The sequence below is a fragment of the Rhincodon typus genome, chromosome 32 (genome assembly GCF_021869965.1).
Source record: "Rhincodon typus isolate 14 chromosome 32, sRhiTyp1.1, whole genome shotgun sequence".
Lineage (NCBI taxonomy): Eukaryota > Metazoa > Chordata > Chondrichthyes > Orectolobiformes > Rhincodontidae > Rhincodon > Rhincodon typus.
The window spans coordinates 11,055,682-11,076,224 of record NC_063363.1 but is presented as its reverse complement, the minus strand read 5'-3'; the positions used below and the strand labels follow the sequence as shown (position 1 = coordinate 11,076,224).

At 42.6% G+C, this 20,543-nt stretch overlaps 1 protein-coding gene across 2 annotated transcripts in view; it reads right to left on the bottom strand.

Moving 5' to 3' along the window:
- Positions 1-575: 575 nt before the first annotated feature.
- sik2a (salt-inducible kinase 2a) overlaps positions 576-20,543 on the bottom strand; it is a 135,737-nt gene continuing 115,769 nt past the window's right edge. For both annotated transcript variants that reach the window (XM_048615514.1, XM_048615515.1), the window contains 6 exons: positions 19,393-19,621; positions 17,136-17,420; positions 12,370-12,530; positions 9,474-9,587; positions 5,851-5,942; positions 576-5,616 (listed from right to left, as the gene is read on the bottom strand). In XM_048615514.1, the coding sequence (XP_048471471.1) occupies positions 5,037-5,616; positions 5,851-5,942; positions 9,474-9,587; positions 12,370-12,530; positions 17,136-17,420; positions 19,393-19,621 (1,461 nt within the window). In that variant the 3' untranslated portion in view covers positions 576-5,036. The remainder of the gene's footprint in view (positions 5,617-5,850; positions 5,943-9,473; positions 9,588-12,369; positions 12,531-17,135; positions 17,421-19,392; positions 19,622-20,543) is intronic.

The window sequence follows — 20,543 nt, the reverse complement described above, 5'->3', positions numbered from 1 at the left end:
GCTAAATGGCACAGAAGCTCTGGGATTCAAGTCCACTGCAGGACACACTGGCCAAGGAAGGCACACATTATTCAGCCAAGGTGGTTGAGCTTCAAACTTGATTCTTCCGCCACATGCCAAAAGCAGGCAGTAGGAGAGGGAAAGATTCCTGGTCATTCAGGCGATGGAAAGAAAATCACAGCTTCTACCATCCCCAATTCATAGCTCCGAGCTAACCCTACACGGTTGGCAAAAGCTTATGTTTCCTTGGGGGAAGATATGCAGCCCCACTGACCCAAGCTACTATTAGTGGATGCATGGGACAAACTCAAACGACCCTTCCCCAGGACAGCCTATATGTGAGGCTAGCGCTGAGCTCGGTTGAGCTTTCCTTTGAGATAAATGGCTTACACTTTCTCCACTCAAATATGAAGAGTGGCCCCTTGTGGTGATGCTTGCCAGCAATTGAGGAACCCTGCACTAGTACGCATCAGCACTTTGAGGAGAGTTGCTGAAATACCTAACAAAGTTCAAAGTAGGGCAAGAAATATGAGCAGTCACTCCATCTTGTTGTTACACAAGACAATTACTCAGTGTTATTGCTCAAAACACTACAGCCTTTATTCTTGATTCAATCAAACTGGGGTTTGGACCAGTACATGAACTGTATTCAGTTAGATCCTTGAAGTAAATTACCTATTTAAATTATCCTTTGGTTAACAGTACAAAGATTGCTTATCAAACTGCCACAATCTCAGCAGCAACTTCTCCAGCGGTCTGGGACAGAGGTCTGCTGAGTAATTCAAAAAAAATGTCATTCTCATTATTTCAACATCGTACGAAAACTTGCTCTTGAGGTACTGAAGACTGCCGATTCTCTCCTTTCGAGTAACATTGACAAAAAAAGGCAGCATCACACAATTATAATACACAGTTCTGTAACCATAGCGCGCAATTTTCTTCACAAGGTCCGTAATGTGTATTACATTTCTTTGTTGTAGAAACAAAACACTATTGTTTAATTACCAAATTGTAAAAAAAAGCAGCTTTTACATACATCAAGAGCATATAGAACTAGTGCATTTCTGAAGCATCAACTATTTAACAGAATGCATCCTATGTACCACACGTATTGCACTTATCTTTGTGTATACATTTACCCCTTATACGTTGCACCAAAGTCTCTTCAAAGTACATAATTGTATTAAAAGATTATAAAGGTAAAAATACACATTTTTATACATCAAATTCAGAAACTGGACAGAAGACTTCTTTGCGTTTTTACAAAATGGAGAATGGAAGTGAAATCAAAGTCACTACAAGATTATTACACTGAGCTTGTGTCATCTCACTGCTGTTAATAGGTGAGAAAGTAAAAGACATTGGATTGTGGATGAGTTTATGGATAGGTTCATTCTGGTCTTGAAATGCACCTTCCTGATGTACCAACATCCCTTTGGTTATTTGGCAGACACAAGCAGAGGAGTGGGAAAACTAAATATCTTGGGTACAGATAAAGACAGAATTGCATTGCCACAAAAACAGAAATTGCTGGGAAAACCCAGCAAGCCTGGCAGCATCTGTGGAGAAAAAGCAGAGTTAATGTTTCAGTGTCCAGTGACCCTTCTTCAGAACGCCTTTCAATTTCCTTTTTGTTTAGAATTGCATTGCTAACAATTAATTGACCTGCCTCATTTTCTCTTGTACTGAAATCCCTTGCTCTTCACCTCCATTACTGTTTTATCATTCTGAAAAAGAGCAGAGTCTGATAGCCAAAGCCAGCCCACACACACTGGAGTATAGTTACTTTTATTTCAGTTCCTTAAATGAGAAACAGAAAGACCATAGACAAACTTCTGCGTTAACCTAGTGGGCAAAGGCATTACAGCATTAAACCATACAGGACCCAATGATCAAAGCCTCGATCTCCACTTTCATTAGCCTGAGCAGTAGCTGGACCCTTCCAATCCAGGATTTCAGGCTAGCTGCTACCCATTACACTGGTATTGAGTGAGACTTGCTCAGGGATTAACCTGTCAATGTGAGATTTGGTGACCTTCCCACATTCACCAAAAGAAATTGCAACATGAGATTACACATGTAGAGACTACATGTGTACCTTCACGTCAGTTTTGAATTTTGAACATGAGAGCCTTTCTTGTATACACCGATGAAACAGTGCTAAAGTGTAATAGGGGACAGCCTATGGATTTACACCGAGGTAGAGAGAACTCAGAGGCTCTCATTCTTAGAGGTTGTCTCAGAGTGGATCCTGATGAACTGAAAGCCAGCCTCCAAGCAGTGACAGCAGGGGCTAAAATCCTGCTTCTAACTGCTCGATCAAAGGTCCGCGACCGACCGCAGGAAAGTAATCATATTTCAGGGGAAGAAAACGATACTATTAAAGGCATTGTGGAATAATTCTTGTTGCACCAGTGGAGTTTCCTGATCTCAAAGTATTGGCTGGATAGTAGCCAGGGAAGGGAATGCTTTGTTAAGGCCTAGAAACTGACATATTCATATCAAATGCGTTTCCTCCATCCATTGTTTTAATGTGTTGTCTCTGCTTTAAACAGAGACATTCAAACATATTAGGGGTTCAGGTGCTAGTATTGCTTAGCAGAATTTCAAGATTCAAATTTTCTTTGCAAACAAAAAAACACATGAAAATCAAAACTAATGTGAAGAACAGTGCTTAAATTCAATGAACTGTAATTTTCTTGAATACATAGGTAGGATTTGAACACTTGTAACTGCCAGTGCTGTGTGGTTGGGGAAATGGAGGCTGGCTGTTTCATTGGTCTCAGCAGGTCCATCCTGAGGTTGAACACTGAGGAGAAGTCCTTGTTTAAAGAGGGAGAATGTCATCGGTCAACATGACTTGCACACTCTATTCGGCATAAATTGGTATAAGCCATGGAAGAGTCGGTGTACCTGATGTCTAGTTGAGAAAGGGCAGGGAGCATTCTAAAAGGAGGTCAGAAAGATACATTCTCCCCCACCACAAAGGAAACTTTGGCCTGCAGGGTTTTCAAAGCATATGAAATATGACCATGTGGGAATGGGGGAGTAGTGGGATAACTGAGAGATGGAAGACCAAAATTTTGCACAATTCACCTTTTGGGTGATCATTGCCAATGGAAACACATTAGTGTTGGGCATCGTGGATGAGACAGACTGTGTGTCGTTGACCTGCCATCCTACATAGAGATGCAAACAGAAATGAAAATGGAACAAGAGAAACACAGCAACAGCAAAGAGAAAGGCAGCAAAAGTGGGACGATGCCTTTGGGTGTGTTCCAACACTTTTTTTAAAAAAAAGAGCAACTAATCTGAATCCTGGCAATGTTCCTGCTTTGTGGTGAAGCTGCAACTTGGCAAAGTTGGCATTGTTGTTGTGGCTCTTGACCACCTGACTCACTACAGCATCACAAACAAAACACAAACACAGCGTATGCCGCGTGATTTGTATTGGAGGCACAACTCCTTGTGTGCTTGCCAAACCTTCTGCTTGCTGAGCCATTTAACAATGGGTGTCGGGGTAAATGCTGAGGTACAATCTTCTACATGGTAATTTCAACATTGCTAAATCTTCGTGGTGAAGTACTGATCCAACACCATGGACTGGCAGCCTTGAGGGGCTGTAGAATCCAGAATTTCCTTTCCACAAGCGTAATCATAGGGCTGCCTGGGCTAGCCATCCAATCTAGTCAAATCAGCACTTCACCATCAATCCCTGACAATATCATATTTCAACAAGGAAAAGAGAAGGTCAAATTATTCTGACAGTGCGCAAAACATCAATCATGGTACATGTATGGTACAAATGTCATTTGAAAATATTTAATAAATATTGCTTTTTACTCTTTACATATAGATTGACTTAAAAAGGAACACAGAGTAAAACATTGGCCTGGGTTCCACATAGTGGAACCAGAAGTACTTACTATGAAGTGACTTTGGTTAACTTGTGAGTATAAATGGGGCATTGTTTTTTCCAAATTGTTTTCCAGAAATGTGTTTGTTTTTCTTAAATTAAGAAGAAGCAAAAAGGCACAGCACTATCACACTTCACACAACGGTTTTTGTTTCAAAAGCTTATTTCTTGTATAACTTCTAAAACCCTAGGTAAAGTGTACAAAGCTTTTAATAAACAACCAGCAACTCATATCTGAAATTCAAAGTTACAATGAGTTATTCCTTGAAAAGCAAACACTGAAACAACTACTAACACATTAATCACCACCTCCAGAGCCCAGAGGTGTGCACAGCTAAAATGCCCCCGTAGGAGGCACTTTTTAAAAATTTTCTTCTATATTTCCACATTACGTCCTTCCTAGTGCTAAATGCAACCCAGGATCATCCTCTGGTGTGAAATGTAAGTGTCAGGCATTGTGAACATCCAACTTAGTGAAAACAATGGCCAGACTTCAGAGGGAGATGAGCTTTTCTCCCTTTGAGGGGACTGCCTCCACTTGAAAGCGTTACATTCCCCAGGCAGTTCAAGCTGATGGCAATGGCCAGGATTTGTGGGAGGTGAGTGGATGTTCAGTAAATTAATGAGGATCTTTAACTTGGATGGTAATACCATTCTCAGGAATTTCAAAGCTCTTCAACAACTCCAGTATTTTTTTTCTCCCCCTCTGTTGACATATTGCTGTGTTGTCAGAAACATTACACTTTATTCTGCTTCTGTCTCCTTCCTATTTAGTGTTATGTGCTTATTGTCTGGTCTGGTTAGTTGGTACCATCCTTGGGAAAGTGCGTTTGCTCCTTTAAGAGTCGCCTCTCCTGCCTCTTTCATTCTTCTCAGCACCCATACATGAGGGCCAACAGGACCACAGCACAGCTACATCAACAATTGAGAACCGGCCCAAGCCAATTCTACACTGTTGATTTTTATTCTCTCCGCTTAATGCTTTAAGGAGGAAAGATCATCAACTTTAGTGTTTTCTTGAATATACAAACTAAACTGACTTCCTCTTTATTACCCCTGTTCTCTTCATCCCTTCTTTCTCGGTGAAATAACACTGAAAAGAAAACTAAAAAGACTGAAGTCAGTTCACGAGGACATAACCTCCGTGTTGGGTATCAACCGTCTCCATCATCTCACAGTCAAAAAGCCCTGGTAGCTCAGGGATGGTGATGTTCTTGTAGGTGGTTGGTGAATCAGAAGTAGCACCGCATGCCTGGCTTTCAGACAAGGTCAAGGCAGCCTGCGGGGTTTGGCCCAGAGTGTATGGACAGTGTTCGGGGTAGCTGGGTTCTGGAGGGTTGGCTCCCACAATCTCACAGGCCTGGTAGGGGTACTGAAGGATTTGTTGCTGCGGTGGCTCAAGGCGAGCTTGGGACTGAAGTGGAGGCGGGGTGGGCTGCTGGCCTGATGCCGTTTGTTGCAGTGAGAGTTGAAGCTTGTAGTGCTGGCTGAGGAAGGGTTCGCACTGCATCTGTTCGGAGGGCTCCGGCACTGGGCTCAGAGGTTGGGCCATGCTGAACTGCTGCTGCTGCTGGGCTTCAGGATGAGGTAAGGGCATCTGCTGGGCTCGCTGTGGGTACGAACCCTCTGCAATGTGCATCTGGTTAAAGTAAGCCTGGAGCTGCGACTGTTTGTGGAGAATCAGCCGTTTCTGCTGTAACCTGAAACGGGAGATTAAAGATTTAGAGTGAAGATACACAAGGTGATCGAGACAAGCTAATAATACCACAGATCAGCACCTGAGGGGAAAGCCTTGGATTTACTCCGTGCTGATTTGGAGACTCTCACAACTTTCCAAATACAAGGGCTGGAGCTAGTTACTTGCCGTTTGGGGTCAGGGATACAAACTTTTGACATGGGATGCTTCTTTGAACAGCAAGGTTGGCAGGTCTCACCTGTGTTCTTGGAGTTGCTGCTCCAGACTCCTGGGGGTTTCCTTGCAATACAGTGGGCAGCTGTTTTGTGCTTTGTTCAATAAGCTTGGGTTCTGTTTCAAAAAAAAGTGATAGCACAGAATTTTAATTACAACAACAACAACAACAACAACTTACATTCACACAGCACCTTCAATATAGCAAGATCGCACCACCCCTCCATCACGGAGGTACTTTACCAGAGGTCTATGGACAGAAAAGTGTGGTAGATGTGAGCTTCAGTAAGTAAAGAGATGGTTTCCAATGGAAAGAGAGGGGTGCTGGTTGGAGAAGGAAACTTGCACAGTCAGCCAGAATTGAAGCAAGGCAAGATAGGGTTGTGGGGACGGAGGGATGAAGCCATGAAAGAATTTCGACAAAAGAATGTGAAGTTTTAAGTTACCTCTGTAGATATCTACAAGGAAATCATCATTCATTGAAAGAATATAATGGTAAGAAACCTTATAGACCTGATTTTTGCATTTTTCTTTTTTTTGAAAATATCCACCTCACAGCAATTGAGGAAGAGATACTCATTTCCACATCCCTGCTTCAGAATCACTGATGACAATGGCACCAGTGAGCACGGAAGACTCAATTATGATGAATTAATCATTTTTTAAAAAACTGCAGATCTAATTTTAAAATACTCTAGTTTACAAGCAACGTACTCTTTATTCCTAGAATAATCTTAACATTTTCATTGAGTGAACAGTAAATACAAAAACACACATTGTTTCCATCTGTGCCAAAATGTGTTTCACTCAGAATTGTTACAACACATGTAGGCCATTTGGCCCATTATTCCTGTGCTTGTTCTCTGCATGACAATCTACTTAGTGTTACTCCCCTGCCTTTCCCTGTATTCCTGCACATTATTTCCCTTGAGCTTAGGCTAGCTCATAGGGGAGGCAATGGCCTATTGGTATTATCACTAAACTATTAATTCAGAAACTTGGCTGATGTTCTGGGGACGTGGGTTCGAACCCCACCATGGCAGATGGTGGAATTTGGATTCAATAAAAATATGGAATTAAGAATCTAATGATGATTAAAAATCCATCTGGTTCACTAGTGTCCTTTAGGGAAGGAAACTGCCATCCTTACTTGGTCTGGCCTCCATGTGACTCCAGACCCACGGCAATGTGGTTGACTCTGGGCGATTAGGGATGGGTAATAAATGCTGGCCTAGCCAGAGGTGCCCACATCCCATGAGTAAATTTAAAATAAAAGTGAAGAAATTAATGAAGAAAATAAATCTAAACCCTCGGCTCTCAGTCCTTTCGCCCCAGTGAACAGTTTCACTCCTCTCAATGTTGAATGAAAGTTAACTGCAGGTTAAACAAGAGGCTTGTGGGCATTTATTCAGGCACTTCAGCCCACCCCAGGTTTATCATGAAGATTTCCAGCCACAGCTTCAATTCCTGTTGCCTCCTGAGCCACATATTCTGCCTCTGTCAGTCTCCATCGCCCACACAACACGCACAGAGCACAGGCCAGGCCCATGTGGAGCACAGGGCTCCTGTCATTGTTCTGGGATTTTCTCAGCTGTGGGGAAGTCAGGATTAAAAACTGCTGCTGTAGTGACAACTTTGTGAACAGGAAGAAAATACTGGAAATACTCAGCCGGTCTGGCAGCATCATTTTCCTTCTGCATTGTTTCAAAAACTAATTTTCCCTCTCATCCTTACACTCATTATAAAGCTTACAGATTTTCCTTTCACGTTAACAGCCCAAATGACACTATAATATTCTGAGTCATGCTCAACATGGGTCTGGCAATACCTCAAACAGAATAATTCCCATGTTTTGGCAGCATGCACAGTAGACTGTAATCCCACACTGCTGTGTTCTCACAGCTAATTCAGAGAAACAGTCAGTAAGTGTTCCTCTCATGGGTTCTCAGTTAATATGTTTTGTTGCTCTCGGTAGAGGGATTCAGTTGGCAGTTTGGAAGGAAAGAAGAGATTGTGCAGGTGGATGTACGGCGTACGGAATAGTGTATTCCCAGTTGGACAGTGAGCTTCTGATTGTGGTTTGCTGTTTAATCTTCAATATACAGGGATCCCTCATGCTGATGTTATCAGGAGCTAACATCTGAATTCTTCCAAAACACAGCTGTTCAGGGCCGAGACTCGGGTTTCTTGCCCAACACCCAGATTTGAATCAAAAGGACATAACCACAAGGGAGCTGAGTGCCTTATTGAAGTGATAACGGAATAAAGCTTCATTAACACTCCACGGCAGCTTGGTGGCTCAGTGGTTAGCGCTGCTGCCTCACAGCACCAGAGGCCGGGTTCAGTTCCAGTTTTGGGAAACTGTCCGTGTGGAGTTTACACATTCTCCCCGTGTCTGCGTGGGTTTCCTCCGGGCACTCTGGTTTCCTCCCACAGTCCAAAAGATGTGCAGGTTGGGTGGATTGGCCATTCTGAAATTGTCCGTAGTGGTCAGGGATGTGTAGGCTAGGTGTGTTAGCCATGGTAAACACGGGCTGTATGGTAAGGCCGGTACGGACCCGATGGACCAAATGGTCTCTTTCTGCACTGTAGGGGTTCTATGATTCTATGAATGAAAGAGGCTTGAAAACTTAACAAGGTTAGTGTTGCCCAAAGGCTGACAAATAGCTGTTGCCCTCAGCCCCTGCAACATTCTGAGTGGATACCAGAAACACAAAAACCCAAATGTAAGGCATCTCGATGCTGCTAAGTGATTTAGAAAACTTCAATCTCTTCTTTTGAATTTTGTATACGAATCATATTATACTGGCCTCTGCATCCTCGAAGTATTTAACTTCCCATTTTCTCAATATTAAACAGCTACACCCAACTCCAGATGGTTGGCCCTAACTGGGGACAAAGTTAAAAAGGACAAAAGATTTATAAATCTCACCACCACCAGACTGGGAGCCAATGAAGGTCAGAAAGTGCTGGGGTGATCAATGAACTTTCTGTTTGTGGGGAGAAAGATATTGGGACAAAAACTCATTGCTCCACCAAGTTCCAATACGTCCACGAGTGAATTGGCTTTTGACATAGTTCCTACTAATACTTTATGGAGTGCAGCACCAAGGGGGTGTGGCTCCCTGGCCACAGACTGACTGCTGGCTATTGTGTGTTTTTGGACAAATGCATCTGTAACCAGGTTTTGTTTATTCCTAACAAAATGCACTGCCTTAGGGTAGAGAAATCCTCAGCTGAAATGTAGGAACCTGAGGGGTGACCTTACGGAGATCTATAAGATCATGAGAGGAATAGTTAGGACAGATAGCCAACAGCTTTTCCCCAGGGTCGGGGAGTCTAAAACTAGATGGCATAGGTTTAAGGTGAGAAGGGAGAGATACAAAAGGATCAAGAGGGGCATTTTTTAAAAAAAAAAATACCGCGGGTGATGAGTGTCTGGAACGGAAGCGAGTACAATTTTGACATTTGAGAAACATTTAGACAGATACATGGATAGTACAGGTATGGAGGCTTATGGACCAAATGCAGGCAAATAAGACTATGTTAATTGTAAAACTTGCATGGGCAAGTTGGGCCAAAGGTCTATTTCCATGCTGTAGGCCTCAATGACTCTACAACTTAAATTTTATAAATAAAATACCATACCGGCAATCGGTGTTGCAAATAGTGTGTTTCCAGGCTCTGGCGCCGCGACAAAACGTGTGGATGAACTCCATTCGGGAATAATGCTACATTTTCTTGCTGATGAGATGCTTCATCCTATAACAAAAGACATGACAGTGAGATTTTTTGTTCTGTTTTACACAGTCTGCTTAATGATTGTCTTTCAATTTGCAGTTACAGCAATACACGGATGAGGCAGGTTCAACCAAAACTAAGGTTTAATTGAGGTGTGGCATTTCGAGTTGCAGCAGAAAGTACTGGCGTTGTGCCATACAACACAGGCAAAGACATTTCAGTCCACTCTGTGGAGGTGAATGTGGAAGGTTTGAGAGAGGAGGAGATCAGAAGTATATTTGGAATACATGAGCACATGGAAGGCACTTTAAGGCTGGGAGTGAGATGCAAGTTCAAAGCTGACTTACAGCCAAGAACGAGATGGAGCCGTCACAGAAAAAATAAGAAGAATCAGCAGAAAGATGTCCCACCAGTGGGAATGTGTCATGAAGGGATAGTGTGGGGGTGGTGGGATGGACAAGTATGTGTGCGTGATAATACTGATGGTTATGAAAAAGAATTAAACAGGCACCCAGGGCTTTAGGAATAGGAGCAGAGAGTCTCCAAGTTGGAGAGTATATAGGCCATTATAAACACTGCCTCTGTTGGATGATTGTGTTAAAATCTGGATGCAACAATATGAGAAGGAGCAGAGGAGGTTTACAATGACAGGGAGGAAGATTACAGACTGAGATTAGAGAGACTGACACTCTTTCCCACCCACCAAACTGCACTGACACTCCCTACATACTCTGACACACACCCCCTACACTGACACACACCTCCAGACTGACACTCTCTCCCCACATTCCCTTCTACACTGACACTACCCCCCCAACACTTCTCCACTACATATCCCCCCAACACTACCTCACCCCCCCACACTCCACCTCCACACTGACACTCCACCCTTTAACTACGCTCTCAGTGTCATTTCCACCCACACTCCAACCCCCTCCACTCACTAACACTCCACCCCATACTCCTCCCTCACACTGACACTCCCATCACTCTGACACACCCCCCACACTATCCCCCCCCCCCCAACGCCAGCCCCCACACTGTTACTCACCACACACCCCACACACCTCCCTCATACTCTAACTCTCCCCCCTCACATTGACACTAGCCCCCACACCGAGTCTCCACAACCCTCCTCATTGACGGACTCTCACATCTCCATGACTCTGGGAAGGCCATTGAAACCACAACGTATTTTTTTCTTGACCAGTTGTTCTTAAGATTAGGTGAGGGTGTTGGTCTCTAAGGACGCTGAGGCCAGGACATGGATGCAGTCTCAAATGGGAGAATGGCTGATTGTGAATTGTGTAAACATCCAAACTGTCTCATGCTCCTTGGGGGACTTCAGCCTGGTCACGCTCTCGACAGTTGTCCCTCCTGTGCCAAGTAGACTCACTTATATTCGCTTTACCTTTTGTTTCTTCTTAGTTTGACAGGACAGTGACATGTGCATCTGCATCAAGCTTAATTCTAATGAGATATCCATTGACGTCATCAAATGCTGTTGAACATGAATTGCTTGAATCTTCAGTTTCTACTAGGAGTGTCTCTGGTATCTTTACTAATCCAGGTAGTTATTTATTGTTACTTCTATTTATGAAAATACAGTAAAATGTGTATAAGTCGCCATAATCTGGCGCCATTTAAATTGCATAAATGATTGAAAAGAAATAATTCACACAAAGTAAGAACAGATTTCATTTTCTGTTCCATTCTTGATTTTCTAAGTGAATACTGGGTGCTGCCACACTCCGCAGCCATTAAACCGTATCCAGAGGCTGCAACATCAGGGAGTAAATGTGCTAAAGCTGCCCCCACTGATGCTGACCAGACCCAGAATGTTGCCTCTGCCAAGGCCACCTCATCGCTGCTGATACTCCAGCCACTGCCACAGCCAGGAGACTGTCCCAACTCTCCAGGATCAGGGCCCATCTCAACTTCCGAGGACAGAGGGACAGTTTCTTTCTAAGGAGGATGATCCAATTGTGTTCACCACTTTTTATGAGCAAACATTTGCTTTTTTGTCTAGTGCTCTGATCATGTATCCTTCTGCTTCTGGAACTGAGCTATGTTGTGGATGCGTTTTCTGCTTCCAACCTGATTTGACTTTCTCAAAAGCTGAAACTTCCTTGGACTGTAAGAAATCTGATAAATGATCACCAGTAATTCCGACAACAATTCTGTCTGTAATGAATTTTGATTCCAAGGCCCCACTAACCTGTAGAGGTGATTAATGAAATTATCTGTGAACTCCCCAGCATGCTGAACTCTGCTGTTATGTCTTGCTCTTTTAAAGAATTTTATTTGCTATTAAATTGAAGTAATTATCAAAGGCTTTTAAACCATTTTCAAAGGTATCTGTGCCCCCTTTGATATTTCAGTGAGTTATAATATCATACATATAGAACCTATTAAATACAATAGTGTATTAACTTGTTCAGCGTCAGACTTAAGCTTAATTTTGCAGTGATTTTATATCTCAAGAACTGTTTTCTCCAAGTTGTCCAATCCCACAGCAGGTTACCACATCAATAAATGCTCCACAATTTGATGAAGGGTTTCTTCCCAGTTTTGGGGAGAAGCACGTACAAGTGAGAGCAGGTGTGTTCCACAGCAATAGGACAGAAACTACTGCCCAGTTGGGTTTGTTGCTGCTTGCGATCTTCACCTGAGTGTTATATAAAAAAAAATGACAGGAGTATTTGCTCGAGTTAAGAGATTAGCCCAGCCATTGAAAAAGTATCAAATATCACATCTCCTTCACGTCTTGAATGACTAGAATAGATTTTAATATAAAGTTTACCTGATGGTGGCTGGTGAGGAGACTCTGTAAATGTGGTGCTGGTGACCCATCAGGATCCTCATCTGATCCCAGCTGTTCATACAACATCTGGACCTTGTTGAGCTCCAGGATCCCTTTGGTCCTGGCCAAATTCTGAAGATGCTGGCGAAAGGCTACAATACCTAGTTGAAAACATGGAATCAACTGGATCAGATTGAATCAAGGAAACACAACTATGGAAAATTACAGCACAGGAGGCCATTCAACCCCTTGTGCTTACACTACCTCTTGGAAACAGCAGCTATGTTTATTGCCCAACTCTGCACCATTCCTCTAATCATGTAGGCTTGTCACCCGCATATATAGTACCTGTCCAACTTCTCTTTAAAATTACTTACGGAATCAGCCTCCATCAACTTGCCATGAGGAGTGTACCAGGTTTCAAAAATTGGTCGAGAGGGGAATAAGGTGCAGACAGTACAATGGATAGCCTCTTCAAATTCAGTAAATTAACTCTTCTGATTAATGAGGAATTTTTCATCTCAGACTCAGGCTTGCTTCCCCCATGGGTATTCAAGAACCTTCTCCTTGTCAGTGCAAACAGGAACTACAGGTCAGAAACTTTTCTCCCTCAGTAAGGCTTTACCCGGGAACTGATGACAAAGTGACAGGAGTACTGAATAAGCCAACATTTTTCAACAAAGAGGAAAACACCAAGTTCTCTAAAGAGACAAACACTGAGGAGCAATGATGCGCTGATTAAGAACAAGTTTCATCTTAATCCTCCCCACTCCCTTCCACCAGCTGTTGTTCCAAGCACCCTGCTCCAGTTCAATCCACGATCTTACAGGCATCATTAAGATGCACTTTTACTACTTTCAACACATGTTACTGCACTTTTGCAATCCTCACCTCTCTAAGGCAACAGGCAATACAACAATGCAATATCCAAACATACAACGTTTTGGACAGATACCAACGATACAAATCGTACATTCCTTAGAACAGGTCTAATCACGTCAGTTTGTCCAAAAACGTTATTCTGTCAGCATAGCTCAGTTGTTAGCACTCTCGGCTCACAAACAGAAGACCGTGGATTGGAAACTGACTTCAGGACTCAAGCACATAAGCCATACTGACACTCCATTGCAACATGTATTGCTGGAGACAATTAAGTGGTTGCCTGTTCTAATGTTTAGGCGGTTGTAAAAGGATCCTTGTTGCCAAACGACAGCAGGCCTGATGATGTCCTGGCAACAAACTTCATTCAACCAACACTACCAGAACAATATGGGTTTTCTTGTGTGAAAACAACTGTTTCTTTTGCTTTCATAACATTTATCAAATTTTCAAAGTAACTCACTACATACAAGGTTTTTTCTAAATCTGCAGTAAGGCAACAGTTGCTGTTACTTAGGAGCTGTAACTGACTTTGCATCAAAGTGGACAGTAAGAAGGAAATGCTTGACATTTCAACTCACCACAAGCCACAAATTAAAGTTTCTCACACAATTACAATACAGTGGATAAACAGAAGATGTTTTTCACTTGTGGGTAAAATCTGAAGTAGGGGCTGTAAAAACAAGGCAGTTATTAATAAATTAAACAAGGAATTTAGGAGAAATTCTTTTATTTGTAGAATGTTGTGGAATTCACAAGGAATAGTTGAGTTCAATAGCACAGATGAATTTAAAAAGGTAAGCTTGATAAATGCTTTAACGAGAAAGAAATGGAAGGATCTAGTGACGGAGGTGGGTGATGAAGAGTGACAGGTGGTTTATAACTTACAAACACAAGAGAGCTTTGGTCAACAGGAGACCAATGTTCTGACCTCTGCACTCTGAGGAAATATCCAGTGGGCTGTTCCAGACTGATGGGAATGCAGGAGCAAAGTCCCACTGAACCTCCCTGGTTGAACTACTGATCTGTCCACATAAACATCCTTTCTTCTTAAACAAGAACATCAGAGAGTGAAATGTACTGAATGCAAAAAAATGGCAGCAGATTGGAAAAAAACAGCTGCTTCAGGCAGATGATGATGATGATAACGGCATGCATTTTGTTACAGTAATGACGCAGACCTGCCAGCATTCTCTTTTATCACCTTGTGAAACTGATAGCAACCTGTAGTGGCCCTGCATTGAAAATAAAACAGAAATCCAGAGGATGCAGACTCCTCCACAGGCTTGCAGACGAAATCAATTTCTGATCTGAACCACCACATTCTACAGTTTAATCTGAGGGAAAGATGGTGGCAATGTCACTAGACTGAGTAATCCACAGACCCAGGCTAATGTCATGGAGATATGGATTTAAATCCCAGCACAGCAACTGGTGGGATTTTAATTCCACTTACAAAAATCGGAATTGATAGCTCATCTCAGTAATGGTGATCATAAAACTATCCGGTTCACTAAGTGCCTTTTAGGGAAGGAAACGTGCTGTCTTTATCTGGTCTGGCCTACATGTGACTCTAGGCCCTCAGCAACATGGTTGACTCTTAACTGCCCTCTGAAATTGAGCTAGCCTGTCATTTCAAGGGCAATTAGGGATAGGAAACAAATGCTGGCTTTGCCAGTGATGGTCCATGGTCCATGCCCCATGAAAGAATAAATAAATAACTATTTTAAAAAGTCAAGTCTTGTTGAATGAGATACCACGTACTAAACCATAATCATAGTTTAATTTCTGAAATTTGTTCACAGCATTTCAGCTCCTGCCTTAAACCCACGTGCATACCCAATCTTTATTTCACACTCTTGAAATTTAATAAAAGGTTAATGACAAAACTGCCTATTCATTCTTGGCTTGCTGTCTGATAGAATTCTTCAGTGTGACTGGCTTCATCTGGTTGATTGGACGCTGGGAGAGCTAATGCAGTTGAAATTAAAACCGGGGATGGGAAATCCATGCCAGAATGATCATTAGAACTTAATGGGCAACTACTTTGAGGTCAGGCTTCTGTTGCCAGAAAGATCTGGGTCAACTCAATGGAATTTGAATCAAAGAAATAACTGAGCTACTTGACAAACTAATCGCTGTTTCTAAGTCAAAAAGGTACAATCACACACAATTCTGTCGCTGGGAGGACAGTTTCTGTGGCTAGAGTCAGCAATGAGGAAAGATGAATGAGGAATCAGAGATTTAACGACAGAAGAGGTCAATAGTGACAGTTTTAATACCAGTTCCAGATTTTCTACTCTAGTTGATTTTTCCTGTTGTCCTTTCTCTTCTAGGATAATAGGTTGGCACAACACAAGGAGATCACTAAGGCCACTGTCACGATGTTGGCTCTGAGACAGAGTGCTATCCAACATCATTTAATATCTTTATTCAAGTATACACAGACCAGCTTGCTTTGTAGTAATGTCTGCCATATCCCAGTAGTCATTCAAATAATAAGACTAGTCTCCCATTTTCTGCTCTAGTATCAATCCTAAGTTTACGATCCCCAATAGGGACAAGCATACGTCATTTAGCTCTTCCAGCTTACTCAGTAAGAAGATAGCTTGCCAGTAATTTAATTCCACATGCCCATTTTTCCCCGCAAGACCAATGTTTAACAAAAAATAAAATCTATCAATCTCAGGTTCAAAGTTAACAATTCATTGAGCATCAACTGCCATTTGAGGAGGAGAGTTCCAGACTTTTACCAGCCTTTATGGGCATAAGTGTTTCCAAATTGCATTCCTGAAGGGTATGATTAATTCTTAACTTCACTGACTAGAAATAATTTTTCATTATTTAACTTTTCAAACCATTTTCCAGTTTTGAAAGTGAACTGGAAAGGCTAAGACCAGATAAAAGGAAGTAGTGGCAAGAGTTAAACACAGTAGATGGGAAGAGGAATGGGTGACTGATGAGATGGGATGGTGGTGATGATCAACATTGCTATGACACCAAAGTTAAACGTATTCTATGACAGTGTGACACAGGTTCAGGATCGATGACTACAGGCATTTTCAGACATGCTGCCCAAAACCTGGAACGGTCTTTCAGGGAGGAGTAGAGGGAAAAAATTCTGAAATCTTCATAAGGCAGCTAGATGTGGTTTCTATGGCAGCACAGGTCTAATGGCCAGCACTCTCCAATGTCTATTCTGATATATTTAAAAGTATTCCACACAACACAATCAGGAGGAACTCAAAGGGCTGGATTCTCAATTGCATGAGGAGGTGGGACCAGAGGCAGGTCTGCGAAATCCCAACCGGGTTAATGTATGGTATGTTCCCACCATTGTGCTCCACGTGGCTTTTTAAATGCCCTCTGCATTCACAAGTTACAAAAGGGTTACAGGCATTGGCCACTCCATTTGAGCTACCCTCCACAATGGCACTCCGGCAGCAGTGCGCAATGTTTACTTGCAGCAATGTATCAAACCTTGAGAGGGCACCTCCTTTTTGAGGGACCCTTTCTTACAAACAGGTCACCACTCACAATGTCGGGAGGTCTCCAATTGGATTGCACCCTGGTTCTTAACTGGAGTTCCCTTTAAAAACATCACGTTGGGCTACTGATGCTATTGTGAAATTGGGACACAGACTGTCTCCCAACAGACAGATCTCAGCCCTTGAACAACAGTCCAGCACAACAGGTTAATATTGCACCACAGGAAACGGACGGTTCTAAGATCCTGGGTGCCTTGCAAGAAACGTATCCTGAGTATTTTCACAATCAGGTCATACCGGAAGTGCAGTGGAGATTAACCGTCATGACATAGCTAGATATTATCGACAAAACTCTCTCACACACATACAGATGGTAACAAAGGCGTGGTAGGTAGTCACCTTGTGTTAAAGATGTATCAGAAGCCCTTCGGCCTTCCCGGAAGCTGACTGGTGACCGGTTATGCACCTCGCGTTTCTGGGAGGTCAGTGCCTCCATCGCTGGGTTTGTTGGCCTGATGCCAATCAGTGGTGGAGTCATTCGTGCTGCTGGTTGGTTGACAAGTACAACATCTTTCGGGCATGGCGTGTCCTCGAGAATATTGAGCTCACTGTGCATCAATCCCATGTCGTATTCTGCATCGACGCTCCCCAAGGATGGATTATTGCCTACAGTGAACAGTTTCCCTGCATTGGGGCAATAGATATATACATAGGTTAGGATCAGAACAGGCCAGCAGACGCATCAAATCCAGTTGGCTGCGTTGCTTTGAACCCTGTTGACCCAGCCAAAAGTGAATGCAAATTTGTGATTAGAGAAGGTAACTGTAAAACAGTTCTTCAGTTTATGCTAAACAGCAAGGGTTCTGAGCAACTGTGGGAAATCCCTGCACTGTCACTTCCACTATTTCCTGCCATAAGTGATAACAGCCATTAGGCAGAACTAGTGATATATTAACAATGGAATGAAGTCCTCCCACTCCATTTACTGTCACAAATGCCTCAGCAAAGCCGGGATTGAGGAATTGCTGCCACATTCCTTGGATCTGGGGTTGCCATGGCAATGGAATCAGAAGAGAGGGCTTTATAATATAAAAGGACAACGTTACCAGGGCAACAGGCAGCAGTGCAATGGACTTCATTTTACACAGCCTGAGTGTTAAATAGAAATCATTACACTTTGATTAGACAAGTGCTGTGGTGGGTTTGTTGACCCTGGGCCCTTCTCACAGAGATAGTGGTGACATTTCTAGTCCTGCCTAAGGTAATGGCAGAAAGTAACAAGTAGTTACTAAGGCGTTAGCTCAGCTTACACAAGGTTCAAATCTCTCACAGAGAGGCCTCCGCAACTGGAGAGGAAACTTGTGCAGTAGGGTCCGGTCTTAGCAGACCAGGGTTAAGATAAATTTGTGATCTCATTGTCAGGTGTACTCAAGTATAGAAGTAGTCAATAAAGCTTAAATCAAATCAAAAATTTAACTACATTCATCCTGGAGATCAATCGTACTATTCGATCAATGGACTGGGGAGATACCTGCACTTGATACAAGACCTATCGGGCTTATATAGCAGTTGGGCCAATCTGGAATTAAATTCAACACAGATCAAGGCCATTTAGCCCACTGAGCCTGCACTGGCTCTTTGAATGAGATAACCAATTAATTATTTTCATAGCTCTGTTCTTACCCCATAGCCCTGCAAATATTTTCTTTTCATGTACACGTGCAATTTTCTTTTCAATGTTGTTATTGACTTTACTCCCACTACATTTTCAGGCTTTGCTTTCCAGACTGCAACAACTGGCTACATTAAAGAAAGACTCCTCCACTACCCTCTGGTTCCTTTACTCATTATGATAAGAGTGAGAATAAGGAGGGGTGCTCCAGTCAGAACTATGGTGGGTGCAGACAAAATCAAATTGAACAGTTCCCATTTTTGATCACTATCCTGTCCAGGATGCACATCAAGTAATTAGGATTAAGATTGCACTGTTGCTCTCAAAGGAAGAATTTAAAAAATATGTAATGATTGGAACCAGGTGGATCTTATTGACTACGAGACCCTTGAGTTGGGGTTGTTAACCCGGGCCAATCGGGGGGCACTAGCTGACGGATATAAACAGGGGATTTCGAATCGCCTCACTTCAGGGAGTGGCTCCAAGCTGGCTGGTCACAATCAGTGTACTGTGTGCCCGGAATTCGAAGGGTGACTTGGTGATGGGATACTGGCCTCTGCACAGTTATTTCAATATATGCATTTAATCAAGGGATGTGGGTGACACAGTGCTGCTGAGGGGAGAATTTTGGGTTTTAACCAGTGACAATGAAACAATACTGATACAACTCCAAGTCAGGATGGTGGGGGACTTAGAGGGGAACTTGTAGGTGGCAGTTTTCTCATCCATCTATGCAGTAGAGGTTGTGGGTTTGGAAGGAGGTGCTGAAGGAACCTTGGCAATACACTGCAGCACATCTTGTAAATGGTAGACACCGCTGCAACTGTGCCACAAGGACGAGTTACCAGCTAACATTCAATCTATAAACTCAATTATAAAACACATGATATACTCGAGTGTATCAGTCAATCTTGGAAGTGTACCTCAGACAGAAAGAATCCTTTGAGCAAATGCGGGAATAAAACCAGACAAAATGGTTCGTACCTGTGCTTGGCATTGCCATTGGCTGGTTGGTCACTTCAGCCAGAGTGTGCCGCCTCTGGCCACAGCGCATTGCCTGAAATGATGCGTACACCTGGGCGGGGTCCTCTTCCGAGTCATCTTCAGTCTCTATCCCCTCATCGATGGACGTCTCCATCATGTTGCTAGGAGATGGTGGACATCCTTTTCTTGCCATTACTGGAGGCAAAGGGTCCAGAAGACAACCATTTACCTGTGAAATTTGATTATAACGATTAGTCACATACATGACAATTTGAGATAGTCCTTGGAGTGTGTTCTATCTGTTGTTTGCATTGAGGATTTAACCACGGCTTAATGACTTTAAGGGTGGCAAATTATTGCCGGAAAATACACCAACTATTCCCAACTCGAAATTCCAACCTTAAAAATTGTACAACCATAACTTTTAAATAAACCATCTGGGATGTTATTCTACATCACTGAATTTTTTAGTTCTGGAATTGTATTTATATCACAATCATCACAGCACACTGTTCAATCAGGCCATTTGACTCAAGTGGTTCTTGTGGTATTTAGATTACACACAACCCTCTCCCCATTTTACCTCATTTGAACTTGTCAGTAAATCCTTCTTTCTCCCTCATTTGTTTATTGATTTGTAAAAGAAATTACTCTCACAGGACATGGGTATTCCTGGGGAGACCAGCATTTGCTGCCCATCCAGGATGGTCGTACAATGATTTCCCAAAACACTGTTATTCATGTGTGTATTTGCTGCATTCATGGTGCTATTAGGGAGGGAGTTCCAAGATTTTGACACAAGGACTGTGAAGGAACAGTGATATAGTTCCAAGTTAGGATGTTGTCTTGCCTTTAAATGTTTTGATTATTTGGGTGCTCTCCTGTACATATCCACATTGAAACACATCAATAATCTACAGGAGCCTGCAGTTCCAATAGTTTCTTAAAGCTGCAAAAAAAAAGGAGGCAAGATAGCAGGAACTGAAAATAGGAATTCTGGATATTTGCAGACATAACATTCCGATATTTTCATAGTGAAGTGGGAAACATCCTGCCATTTGTCTGCTCAGTCAGAAGATTCTAGAAATACCAAAAGGCACTTCCTCCATTTTACTCTCTCAGTTTAATCAGTGAGTGGTTTGTCTGAGTCA